The sequence below is a fragment of the Xenopus laevis genome, chromosome 7S, assembly GCF_017654675.1.
Source record: "Xenopus laevis strain J_2021 chromosome 7S, Xenopus_laevis_v10.1, whole genome shotgun sequence".
Classification (NCBI taxonomy): domain Eukaryota; kingdom Metazoa; phylum Chordata; class Amphibia; order Anura; family Pipidae; genus Xenopus; species Xenopus laevis.
The window spans coordinates 29,144,638-29,158,739 of NC_054384.1; the positions used below are offsets into that span (position 1 = coordinate 29,144,638).

General features: G+C 42.0%; 1 protein-coding gene across 2 annotated transcripts in view; it reads left to right on the forward strand.

The window, feature by feature from the left end:
• The first annotated feature begins 552 nt into the window (after positions 1-552).
• alox5.S (arachidonate 5-lipoxygenase S homeolog) overlaps positions 553-14,102 on the forward strand; it is a 47,157-nt gene continuing 33,607 nt past the window's right edge. For both annotated transcript variants that reach the window (XM_041571086.1, XM_041571085.1), the window contains exon 1: positions 553-1,188. In XM_041571086.1, the coding sequence (XP_041427020.1) occupies positions 1,039-1,188 (150 nt within the window). In that variant the 5' untranslated portion in view covers positions 553-1,038. The remainder of the gene's footprint in view (positions 1,189-14,102) is intronic.

Sequence of the window (14,102 nt, forward strand, 5' to 3'; positions counted from 1 at the left end):
ACCAGCCTATTGGGGTTGTTACATGATTTTCTAGTAGACTTAAAGGAGAAGGAAAGCTACGGAGGCATTATTTTATTGCCAATAGATTAGCTGCAATAGTGAAGACTAGAATCAATGTTATTCTGTAAGAATGTTTTACCATACCTGAGTAAAAGCTCTAGAAACTTGTTTGTGTTAGATAGGAGCTGCAGTATTAACATGGTGTTGACTCACTTCCGCCTGAGTCTTCTTCCCTGCTCTGGGCTCAGATTACACCGAGAAGGGGGGGGGAAGAGGAGCAAACTGAGCATGCTCTTGCCCAGGGCAATGAGGTTTAAGCTGAAGGCAGGAAGTCTGATACAGAAGCCCATGTGTACAAAATAGAAGGAAAGAAATGCAGTGTTTCTTTTGACAGGGGACTCAGATCAACACTACTTTGGGGGTTTACTGGTTTGTTTATATAGACCTTTCTGATAAGACTTACTTAGTTTTAACCTTTCCTTCTCCTTTAAGGTATGAAGATTCAAATTACGGAAAGATCCCTAATTAGGTCCCATGTCTGTAACATTAAAAAATACAAATATTTGAGCAAACAAGTATAAACTCAGTCCTACATCATGTGTGATTCATGGATAACTATGGAGAAAAGAATAATATATTAACAAGGGGCACCTGCTGATTAGAATGCTTTTTCTCGCAATCACTTGATGTGTTGATGTTTTTGTTGGATGTTGGTCCTTTGCTCTTATATGTTTTTACTAAATTTTGACACACCAGCACTTAAACAGCAGACTTTTTCTAGAAACACAGAACTTCTGTTCAGGAAATGATAACATTCAAAGCAATTGGCAAATCGAGCCATTGTCTCTTCGCAGCTTTTCGTGATACAGTTGAGAATAAAAAGAGGAAGCATTTAAATGCTAGACTGAATTGCCATTAGAAGAGCTGGGGGAGTGCCTGTGCCTTCAGCAAATTTGTAGAAAGATCTGGCTCTGAAGGTTACTTTATTGGACCTGCACTTCTCTGTGGGTTAACAACTGATCGGTCACTTGAGACAGAATGCCTTCCTACACTGTAACGGTGACCACGGGCAGCCAATGGTTTGCTGGCACGGATGATTATATTTACCTTACACTTGTGGGTTCCAAAGGGTGCAGTGAGAAGCATCTTCTTGATAAAGCCTTCTACAATGATTTTGAAAGAGGAGCGGTAAGTGCATCTATTAAATAAGGATTGCTAACTTTATCAGATGTTTCATCCTTATGCAATGGAAATAGAAGAGGTAATATACTGCTAGTTCAGGCTCAAGTGCTGGAAAACAAAGGAGTGCAAAATTGTGCTCTTAAGGTACCCTATGAGCAGCACTTGTGTCTGTATCAGTACCAGTCAGTAACTTGCCCTGGATTAAAGATCTGGCATAAGGTGTAGAGGTGTATAAGTAGCAGCTCACAAGGAAACCCTGTATTTAATGCCTGCACTTAGTCCATATGTACAAATGTGTTATTGTATACTAAAAACATCATTACTTCATAATTTAAGATACTAACAAATTGTGGTTACAATCTATTATTCTGTAATAAGAAAACAATGGTTTCTACTTGATGGTAACTAAGCTGTATGGAGTCATATTGGTGGCAAAACCGTCCTATTGGGTTTTTGAAGCTTAAATGTATTTCAGTGGCTTTAGAGGTGCTCCAAATTCCAGATAATAAAGGGTAATACAGGAGATCCCATACCTGTATTAGTACCAAGAGGTGCCATTTTGTGCAGGAAGAAAATCAGCAACCAATGAACTTTCTTAGCTTTTATCAATGTACTGCAGTTAGAATAATGAAGGACAATGTCTGGCTGCTTGCTGTAGGTTACTGTACTCATTATATACAGTAAGTGTGTTTATGGCAATGACGGGCGATGCCACCTCACAACCATTTCCCCTGCACATGTGCACACAAACAGGAGCTCACACTGCCGATGCGGCAGTGGATGGGCGAATGACCAGCCATCGTTGGGGACAATGATCCGGACTAGGGGTAGGTGAACAAAAGAAGTACTTGCCTAGCAACCCCACCACTGCACCCTAGTCATGTGCCTCTTCTGTCTGTCCCTAATTCCAGCCTTAGTTTGTGGTACAAGCTTGACTGATGGTTGCAATTTTAGTTGTGATTAATTGTCAGAAATATATTTGGAAATATTGCAATATTGCACGGAGCAAAATTTGGAGACAATATGTATTGACATCACAAAGATTTTTACCCCTTTTGAGGTTGTAGTACTTATCTGAGCAAAAAGTTATGTATATTGTTCTTTCAACTTTACTCTTTGTCTTTCTCTTTTCTTTATCCAATTTGCAATCCCCCTTTTCTCCTTTACATACCCTTGAACTTTCACTTTTGTCTTCTCATGACACATACTGACATTCCTCATGTTTTTCCCTACTAATTTCTTAATAAAAGTAATTAAATAGTATAGTGATGCTTAAATTTCTATCAGTTGCAACACCATTCTATTTGGTATTTTGATTTTAAACGTTTTTCAGTGCCCTTTTTAATAGATCCCATGCCTGTATTATCATTATATACAGTAGATGCAATTTTGTGGTAGTGCAGCAATCAAAAAACTCTTAAGGGGTTGCACGTGGGGGAGCAAGTGCAAGAGCACGAAGGGATATAGAGCACATGATAAGGAACTCGGCAGATCTGAGATCTGACTTTAAACACCATCAAATTTTCCCCTTTAAAAGTCCGACCAGAATAAAAAATCGGACTTTAGTAAGTAACCCCCATAATGTTTGATTCAAATATGCACTGGGGCAGCAAAAACTCAATTTCAGAAAGCTAATTTTGGTGCCTTAAAGGAGAACTAAACCCCCCAATTAAGAAAAGCTCCTACCTACTAAGCTATATAGACCCCCTCCCTGCTTCCCCCCCCACATACTTCAATAGCCCTGAAAATGTCCCTAAAATATTTCTCTCCTAACAGTGCAGAGTAAGCGCCTTGGAGCTTGTGGGGGCCATCTTCCCGGATCTTTGGATTTTTTCGGGTCCTCTTCAGCAATTTCCGGCACTTTTGGAGCATGCGCAGTCGGTAAGAACCAGAAGACTGCTCCAACTGTGCATGTGCCAATACAGCACTCTATTACAGATGAAGACTGGCGATCTGGAAGATGGCGCCCACAAGCTCCGCTGCGCTTACTCTGCACTGTCAGAGAGGTGAGAAATATTTTAAGGACATTTTCAGGGCTATTGAAGTATGCAGGGGGAAGCAGGGAGGGGGGACTATCTAGCTTAATACTGTAGGTAGGGGCTTTTTTTAATTGGTGGTTACGTTTTCCTTTAAGGGCTGTCCTTCAGAGCACAAATCGGGGCATTATGTTTTCTGCTAAAAACACAGAACAGCAATAGTTATCATTTAAAATGATATTCAATCGTTATTGTTCTCAATTTATTCCCTTAATAAGTGATTGCAAGTATAATTCCTTCCTAGAGACACCTGGGAAAATGACCCCATGTCGCTGCATTGGTTTTTCCCCAGGCTTGTACAGTGCTTTTCCTAAAAGGAACATTGACCCAGGAAAAAAATGTTGAGCCAAATGTTGAGTGAACATTCATGGAAATCCCATGGCAAATGACAAAGTATTTTACAGCTTGGCACAGCAATTGATATTGTGCCTTGCATCATATCCATCAGTATAACAAAAATAGGGCAGTAACACTTATGTATTCGTGTTTACATGTAAACCTGCTAATTCAGCTTTATTACTTGTAAAGAACTTGAAAACCACTTCCCTTTTTTGTTCGGAATTTCTGCATTTTTAGCTACTGTTATATAAACACATACAGTATAAGTTAAGAGGCAATGATTTATCTCCTCTTTCCTTCTCTGCTTGCATTAAATTAAAGCTTAAGCATAAAAAAGAATATGGCCAGAAATACTATTTTATAACAACTAATTGCACAGTAATGATCAGTAGTTAATCTAATCTCATTAGGCCATCTTTAAAGTAGTGAAGTTACATTTGCCACAGAAGCTGATACTACAGGACTGCAAATATCTTGGTGTTTAGTCTAACATGCAATGTAAATCTGAACTAATTAATACCAAGCCTTTTTTGTTCAGTATTATCCTGTACACATAATATAATATATATATTATATATATATATTATATATATTATTAATATATATATATATATATATATATATATATATATATATAGAGATGTCGCGAACTGTTCGCCGGCGAACTTGTTCGCGCGAACATCGGGTTGTTCGCGCTCGCCGGAAGTTCGCGAACGTCGCGCGACGTTCGCCATTTTGGGTTCGCCATTGTTTGGCGCTTTTTTTGCCCTCTCACCCCAGACCAGCAGGTACATGGCAGCCAATCAGGAAGCTCTCCCCTGGACCACCCCCTTCCTATAAAACCGAAGCCCTGCAGCGTTTTTTCACTCTGCCTGTGTGTGCTGAAGAGATAGTGTAGGGAGAGAGCTGCTGCCTGTTAGTGATTTCAGGGACAGTTGAAAGTTTGCTGGCTAGTAATCGTTTTGATACTGCTCTGTTATTGGAGGGACAGAAGTCTGCAGGGGTTTGAGGGACATTTAAGCTTAGGTAGCTTTGCTGGCTAGTAATCTACCTTCTACTGCAGTGCTCTGTATGTAGCTGCAGTGGGCAGCTGTCCTGCTTCTGATCTCATCTGCTGACTGCTGCAATAACAGTAGTCCTTGTAAGGACTGCTTTTATTTATTTTTTTGTTGTTTTACTACTACTACTACTACTACTACTATAAGAGCCCAGTGCTATTAGTCTAGCAGTGTTGGGGAGTGGGACTGGTGTGCTAATCTGCTGCTCCTAGTAGTTCAGCAGCACCAACTTTAATTTTTTTTTTTTAATATTCATTTTTTTTTTATTTTACTTTTTTTTATTTTACTACCGCTGTAGTAGTGTATAAGTTGACCTTTTAGGCATTATTTGCCCTGTAGGCATTATTTGCACACTGTTTTCTTCAACCCGCCATCGAGCTGTGTGACCTTGTTCACATTCTGTCTAAATATCCATAATATTACCGTCTCCAGAAAAAACACCGGAGTCACTTTTTTCAAGCAGCCATAATATATTTTACGTAATCCGTATCCACCGCTGTAGTAGTGTATACGTTGGCCTTGTAGGCATTATTTGCACACTGTTTTCTTCAACCCGCCATCGAGCTGTGTGACCTTGTTCCCATTCTGTCTAAATATCCATAATATTACCGTCTCCAGAAAAAACACCGGAGTCACTTTTTTCAAGCAGCATTCATATATTTTACGTAATCCGTATCCACCGCTGTAGTAGTGTATACGTTGGCCTTGTAGGCATTATTTGCACACTGTTTTCTTCAACCCGCCATCGAGCTGTGTGACCTTGTTCCCATTCTGTCTAAATATCCATAATATTACCGTCTCCAGAAAAAACACCGGAGTCACTTTTTTCAAGCAGCATTCATATATTTTACGTAATCCGTATCCACCGCTGTAGTAGTGTATACGTTGGCCTTGTAGGCATTATTTGCACACTGTTTTCTTCAACCCGCCATCGAGCTGTGTGACCTTGTTCCCATTCTGTCTAAATATCCATAATATTACCGTCTCCAGAAAAAACACCGGAGTCACTTTTTTCAAGCAGCATTCATATATTTACGTAATCCGTATCCACCGCTGTAGTAGTGTATACGTTGGCCTTGTAGGCATTATTTGCAAGTGTTTTCTTCAACCCGCCATCGAGCTGTGTGAGCTTGTTCACATTTTGTCTAAATATTGATAATATTATCGTCTCTAGAAAAACACTGAGTTACTTTTTTCAAGCAGCATTCATATATTTTACGTAATCCGTATCCACCGCTGTAGTAGTGTATACGTTGACCTTGTAGGCATTATTTGCACACTGTTTTCTTCAACCCGCCATCGAGCTGTGTGACCTTGTTCCCATTCTGTCTAAATATCCATAATATTACCGTCTCCAGAAAAAACACCGGAGTCACTTTTTTCAAGCAGCATTCATATATTTTACGTAATCCGTATCCACCGCTGTAGTAGTGTATACGTTGGCCTTGTAGGCATTATTTGCACACTGTTTTCTTCAACCCGCCATCGAGCTGTGTGACCTTGTTCCCATTCTGTCTAAATATCCATAATATTACCGTCTCCAGAAAAAACACACGGAGTCACTTTTTTCAAGCAGCATTCATATATTTTACGTAATCCGTATCCACCGCTGTAGTAGTGTATACGTTGGCCTTGTAGGCATTATTTGCACAGTGTTTTCTTCAACCCGCCATCGAGCTGTGTGAGCTTGTTCACATTTTGTCTAAATATTGATAATATTATCGTCTCTAGAAAAACCACTTGAGTTACTTTTTTTCAAGCAGCATTCATATATTTTACGTAATCCGTATCCACCGCTGTAGTAGTGTATACGTTGACCTTGTAGGCATTATTTGCACACTGTTTTCTTCAACCCGCCATCGAGCTGTGTGAGCTTGTTCACATTTTGTCTAAATATTGATAATATTATCGTCTCTAGAAAAACCACTTGAGTTACTTTTTTCAAGCAGCATTCATATATTTTACGTAATCCGTATCCACCGCTGTAGTAGTGTATACGTTGACCTTGTAGGCATTATTTGCACACTGTTTTCTTCAACCCGCCATCGAGCTGTGTGACCTTGTTCACATTTTGTCTAAATATTGATAATATTATCGTCTCTAGAAAAACCACTTGAGTTACTTTTTTTCAAGCAGCATTCATATATTTTACGTAATCCGTATCCACCGCTGTAGTAGTGTATACGTTGACTTTGTAGGCATTATTTGCACAGTGTTTTCTTCAACCCGCCATCTAGCTGTGTGTATTATCGTTTCCAGAAAAACCAACTGAGTTTTTGTTGTTGTTGTTGTTTTTTTAAAAATAATGCCAGGCAAAGGCAGGCCGCCACGCAGAGGCCGTGCTAGGGGCCGTGCTGCTATGCAATCCTGTGGCCCTAGCAAATTGCCCAGTTTTAAAAAGCCAATGACCCTGAACTCCCAAAATGCTGAAGAGGTAGTTGACTGGCTTACACAGCACACCCCATCCTCTACCGTTTCTAACTTTACCACAACATCCTCCTCATCCTCCACTGCTATGGCCACCCCACGTAACACTTCCTCCACCACCGGTGCCCCTTCTTCACTGGGGTCAGAGGAGTTATTTTCCAATGAGTTTCTTGAACTGAGTAATGCGCAACCATTATTGCCAGAAGAAGATGAAGGAGATGAGGACCTTACACCAGATTTAATTCTGGCAGAGAACACGATAGAGATGGACATAATGAGTGATGAGGAGGAGGTCCCCGCTGCTGCTTCCTTCTGTGATGTGTCAGAAGAAATTGATGCATCTGAGGAGAATGATGATGAGGAGATTGATGTTTTGTGGGTGCCTAGTAGAAGAGAGCAAGAGGAGGGTAGTTCAGATGGAGAGACGGAGAGTCAGAGAGGCAGTAGGAGAATAAGACTTAGAAGAAGCAGGGAGGACAGCCCGCAGGGATCAGCAGGGCAACAACATGTATCGGCACCTGTGTTCAGCCGGCCAACGCACCCGCCATTGCCGCCAATACCGCCAACTCCGCCAACTTCTACTGTTACCGCCAGATCGCACACTTCCAAAAAGTCAGCAGTGTGGGATTTTTTTAATGTGTGTGCCTCTGACAAAAGCATTGTAATTTGCAATGAGTGCAGTCAGAAACTGAGCCTTGGTAAGCCCAACAGCCACATAGGTACAACTTCTATGCGAAGGCACATGAGCGGCAAGCACAAAGCACTTTGGGAGCAACACCTCAAAGGCAACAGGCAAACTAAAAGCCACACTCCTTCTGGTCCAGCATCTTACTGCTCTACCTCTGCTCTCCTTGACCCGTCTGAACCACCCTCCACTCCGCCTTCCACCTTGACCACCTGTTCCCATTCCCAGTCATCTGCCACCAGCCAAGTTTCTGTGAAGGCCATGTTTGAGCGTAAGAAGCCAATGTCTGACTGTCACCCCCTTGCCCGGCGTCTGACAGCTGGCTTGTCTGCACTCTTAGCCCGCCAGCTTTTACCATACCAGCTGGTGGACTCTGAGGCCTTCCACAAATTTGTAGCAATTGGGACACCGCAGTGGAAGGTACCCAGCCGCAATTTTTTTTCTAAAAAGGGAATACCACACCTGTACCAACATGTGCAGAGCCAAGTTACCGCATCTCTGTCACTTAGTGTTGGGCCAAAGGTCCATATGACTACTGACGCATGGTCCTCCAAGCATGGTCAGGGCAGGTATGTCACCTACACTGCCCACTGGGTGAACTTGGTAATGGCTGGGAAGCAGGGAATGGGTAACTCAACAACAACAGTGGAGTTGGTGTCACCGCCACGGATTGCACGCGGTTCTGCCACCACCTCTACTCCTCCATCGCTCTCTACCTCGTCTTCTTCTTCTTCTTACTCTGCTGCTGGGTCCTCCTTCTCCTCCTCCACACCTGTGCACCCCCAGCTCCCCCTAGGCTATTCGACATGCCAGGTACGCCGTTGTCACGCTGTCTTGGGGATGACGTGCCTGGAAAGCAAAAACCATACCGGATCTGTACTCCTGTCATCTCTGCAGTCACAGGCCGATCGGTGGCTGACCCCACACCAACTGCAGATCGGAAAAGTGGTGTGTGACAATGGAAGCAATCTGTTGGCAGCGTTGAGACTAGGCAATTTAACACATGTGCCCTGCATGGCACATGTGTTAAATTTAATAGTCCAACGTTTTGTCTCCAAGTACCCAGGATTCCAGGACGTTCTCACCCAGTCCAGAAAGGTGTCGGCCCATTTCAGACGTTCCTACACAGCCATGGCACGCCTTGCTGACATTCAGCAGCGCTACAACATGCCAGTCAGGCGTTTGATTTCTGACAGCCAGACTCGCTGGAATTCAACGCTCCTTATGTTGGAACGTCTGCTGCAACAACAAAGGGCCGTCAACGAGTACCTTTTTGAACTGGGTGGTAGGACTGGATCTGCACAGCTGGGGATTTTTTTCCCCCGTTACTGGGTGCTTATGCGCGATGCCTGCAGGCTCATGCGACCTTTTGAAGAGGTGACAAATATGGTCAGTCGCACCGAAGGCACCATCAGCGACCTAATACCCTTCGCTTTCTTCCTGGAGCGTGCCGTGCGACGAGTGACAGATGAGGCTGTAGACCAGCGTGACGAGGAGCTGGAAGCGCACGATTTCTGGTCGGAATCACCAGAACGAACCCAGGCACCTGCTGCAACGCAGGGAGAGGTGCCAGAAGTGGAGTCAGAGGAGGAAGGTGGCTTTGTGGAGGAGGAGGAGGAGGACCAACAGGAGCAGGCTTCCCAGGGGGCTAGTGGTGACCTTTTGGGGACCCCTGGTCTTGTACGTGGCTGGGGGGAGGAGACCGTGGATGATGCAGTCCTTGATAATGAGGAAGCGGAGATGGATAGCTCTGCATCCAACCTTGTGAGAATGGGGTCTTTCATGCTGTCATGCCTGTTGAAGGACCCCCGTATCAAGAGGCTTAAGGAGAAGGACCTGTACTGGGTCGCAACGCTACTAGACCCTCGGTACAAGCATAAAGTGTCAGAAATGTTACCAACATACCACAAGTCCGAAAAGATGCGGCATTTACAAACCAGCCTGCAAAACATGTTGTACAATGCTTTTAAGGGTGATGTCACTTCAGGAACTCATCAACATTCCAGGGGCAGAGGTGCCAGTAATCCTGCCACGAGCACACCTGCAAGGACAAAGCCCTTTGGCCAGTCTGTAACGTCAGACATGCAAATGTTTTTCTGTCCAAGGCAGCGCCACAACCCTTCTGGATCCACCCTCAAAGAACGCCTCGACCGGCAGGTAGCGGACTACCTGGCATTAACTGCAGATATCGACACTCTGAGGAGCGATGAACCCCTGGACTACTGGGTGCGCAGGCTTGATCTGTGGCCAGAGCTGTCACAATTTGCCATGAACCTCTTGTCTTGCCCAGCCTCAAGTGTGCTCTCAGAAAGGACCTTCAGTGCAGCAGGAGGGATTGTAACTGAGAAGAGAACTCGCCTAGGTCACAAAAGTGTCGATTACCTGACCTTTATTAAAATGAATGAGGGGTGGATCTCGGAGGGTTACTGCACGCCGGAAGACTTGTTCTGACTTCTATGCAGCTGTCCTTCTCTTCAAGCCTCATGACTCCACACACAGCTGTCCTTTAGCGTCCTCCTCCTCCCTCCGCCACCGTTACAAACTAGGGTGCAAACCCTACTGGTTTAATTTTTTCTGGCCTCTGTGCTTCAGTGGCTGCAACCAAAAAAACTGGGCAAACAATGTCTACAAGGTCAACGTATGGCAAAAAATGACTATTTTCAGCATTTATATGGCATATTTTTTCTGGCAACTGTGCTTCAGTGGCTGCATCCAAAAAAATGCATATTTTCTGCATTTATATGGCATAATTTTTCTGGCCTCTGTGCTTCAGTGGCTGCAACCAAAAAAATGCATATTTTCTGCATTTATATGGCATAATTTTTCTGGCCTCTGTGCTTCAGTGGCTGCAACCAAAAAAATTTATATTTTCAGCATTTATATGGCATAATTTTTCTGGCAACTGTGCTTCAGTGGCTGCGACCAAAAAAATGACTATTTTCAGCATTTATATGGCATATTTTTTCTGGCCTCTGTGCTTCAGTGGCTGCGGCCAAAAAAACTGGGCAAACAATGCCTACAAGGTCAACGACGTTGACCTTGTAGGCATTGTTTGCCCAGTTTTTTTGGCCGCAGCCACTGAAGCACAGAGGCCAGAAAAAATATGCCATATAAATGCTGAAAATAGTCATTTTTTGCCATACGTTGACTCAACGTATATGGCAAAAAATGACTATTTTCAGCATTTATATGGCATATTTTTTCTGGCAACTGTGCTTCAGTGGCTGCGACCAAAAAAATGCATATTTTCTGCATTTATATGGCATAATTTTTCTGGCCTCTGTGCTTCAGTGGCTGCAACCAAAAAAATTTATATTTTCAGCATTTATATGGCATAATTTTTCTGTCAACTGTGCTTCAGTGGCTGCGACCAAAAAAATGCATGTTTTCTGCATTTATATGGCATAATTTTTCTGGCCTCTGTGCTTCAGTGGCTGCAACCAAAAAAGTTTATATTTTCAGCATTTATATGGCATAATTTTTCTGTCAACTGTGCTTCAGTGGCTGCGACCAAAAAAATGCATATTTTCTGCATTTATATGGCATAATTTTTCTGGCCTCTGTGCTTCAGTGGCTGCAACCAAAAAAATTTATATTTTCAGCATTTATATGGCATAATTTTTCTGGCAACTGTGCTTCAGTGGCTGCGTCCAAAAAAACTGGGCAAACAATGTCTACAAGGTCAACGTATGGCGAAAAATGACTATTTTCAGCATTTATATGGCATATTTTTTCTGGCAACTGTGCTTCAGTGGCTGCGTCCAAAAAAACTGGGCAAACAATGCCTACAAGGTCAACGTATGGCAGTTGTTTAAAGAGAACAGCAGATTACTAGCCAGCAAAGCTACCTAAGCTAAAATGTCCCTCAAATCCCTGCAGACTTCTGTCCCTCCAATACAGAGCAGTATCAAGCAGATTACTAGCCAGCAAACTTACTATCATCTGTCCCTGAAATCACTAACAGCTCTCCCCCTACACTATCTCTTCCAAGCACACACAGGCAGATTTTTCAGATACATTTTTGCCCTTGATCCCCCTCTGGCATGCCACTGTCCAGGTCGTTGCACCCTTTAAACAACTTTAAAATCATTTTTCTGGCCAGAAATGTCTTTTCTAGATGTTAAAGTTCACCTTCCCATTGAAGTCTATGGGGTTCGCGAACCGTTCGCGAACCGCTCGCGTTTTTGCGCAAGTTCGCGAATATGTTCGCGAACTTTTTTTTCCGACGTTCGCTACATCCCTATATATATATATTATATATATATATATATATATATATAATAAAGCAAGAAATGACCAGCAACACCGAGTTCTTTGATGAAAAAATCAAAATGTATTCAAGTTACATGTAAAGCCGACGTGACGTTTCGGTCCACTCAGGGACCTTTCTCAAGGCTGCCTACATACATACATTTTGATTTTTTCATCAAAGAACTCGGTGTTGCTGGTCATTTCTTGCTTTATTATCTATCTAATTCACCTTGCACCCGAGGTAAGCTGCAAAGGCGGTGTGCTGCCCATTTGGAATCATTACATATATATATATATATATATATATATATATATATATATATATATATATATATATATATATATATATATATATATATATATATATCAATCAAGAAAATCTCAGTGTGTTCCAATCACACATCAGTTGCAGGCAGGGGGTGATGGCTTTGGTTCCATACATTTGCCAATAGATTGCCAACTCAGCCATTTGTATGCCATATGGTGTGGAGTGGTTGAGTCTTGGGTGTGAACAATAATAATTTTTCACGTGATCATTTTGAACTTTACTTGAGGAGCCACCTTCTCATAGAATCCACATACTGAACATAGCACTAGGCTTTAAGGGAATCTATCTTTATTTTTATGGTATCATTTTATCACTAACTTGCACTGTGTATATTGTTTCATTCTACCATTTAAAAATGTAGTCTCCAACCAATAAATGTTTTTTTTCATTGTAATATTGGTGTTCAGGCAGCCATCTTAGGTCAGTTTGCCAGGTCATGAGCCAGCTCTTTACTTTAGAACTGCTTTCAGATAAGCTATTTCTCTTACTCATTGTAACTGAAAGAGTCACAACTTGGGTGAGCTAGACTTGGATTTTACTATTGAGTGCTGTTCTCATATCTTCCACTAAGTGAGGCATGGGAGCATTTTGCCTGGTCATGAGCCAGCTCTTTACTTTAGAACTTCTTTCAGATAAGCTGTTATTTCTCTTACTCAATGTAACTGAAAGAGTCACAATTTGGGTGAGCTAGACTTGGATTTTACTATTGAATGCTGTTCTCATATCTTCCACTAAGTGAGGCATGGGAGCATTTTAAGCAATGCAGCTATCAGGGAGTTATTATCTGGTTACCTTTCCTTGATGGGCTGCAGGGGTTATTTCACTCCAACTTGCACTACAGCAGTAAAGAGTGACTGAAGTTTATCAGAGCAAGTTACAGACTCAGGGCACCTGGGAAACTGAAAGCATGTCTAGCCCCATTTCAGAATTTAAAATGAAATATTTAAAAAATCTGTTTGCTCTTTTGAAAAATAGATTTCAATGCAGGATTCTGCTGGAGGATTATTTTGTAAAAATGCTTTCCCATGACTGAATCCCTTTTTAATATTCTAAGTTCATAAATAGAAAACTTGTCTGTAAATTATTGGTCTGATACCAGTGGTGTAACTAGATATTACTGGGCCCCACAGCAATTTATTTTGCAAGCCCCCAAAATGTGTAGGGGTTGACCTGTTTTACCAATATTTATTAAAATGGTACATGAATTAGGGTTTCATGGGGCCCTATAACTCCTGACCCCCCCCCTGTAGCTGCAGGGACTGTTTCCTCTGTAGTTACACCCCTGTCTGGCGGGGAGACTGGAAATTTTATTTTACTGTTTATTATGCTGGTTTGTCCAATTCCAGGAACTAGAATGTACAATGTGTTTATTGCTCTTGGGTGGTTTGGAGTAAGAAACAAATGAACCTTTTCTCTCTCATTCTTACATTAACAGAGGCCTCATATTCCTATCCATAAAGACATTACTGTGAAGTTATTATACTCCTTACTTTGATTATATTCCTGGCATGTGGATAACACTTTACTCAGTCATCCAAAACCATTGATATAAGGGTTTATAGTTCATCTCATGATTGCAATGTGTTATTATATAATACACAAAAGCCATGAATATCCTGTAAATTACATCCTTATAAACAGCTCTTAGTGATGTCATCAGATATAAACATTTTTGTCACAACTCACTAAATCTGTATTATGTATTATAATAAACAAACTACCCATTGTTGGAAACTATTACAAGTAGCCTCAGAGTTCCATGACATGTATAAAAGCACCAGGCCGAAGCCCCCGAA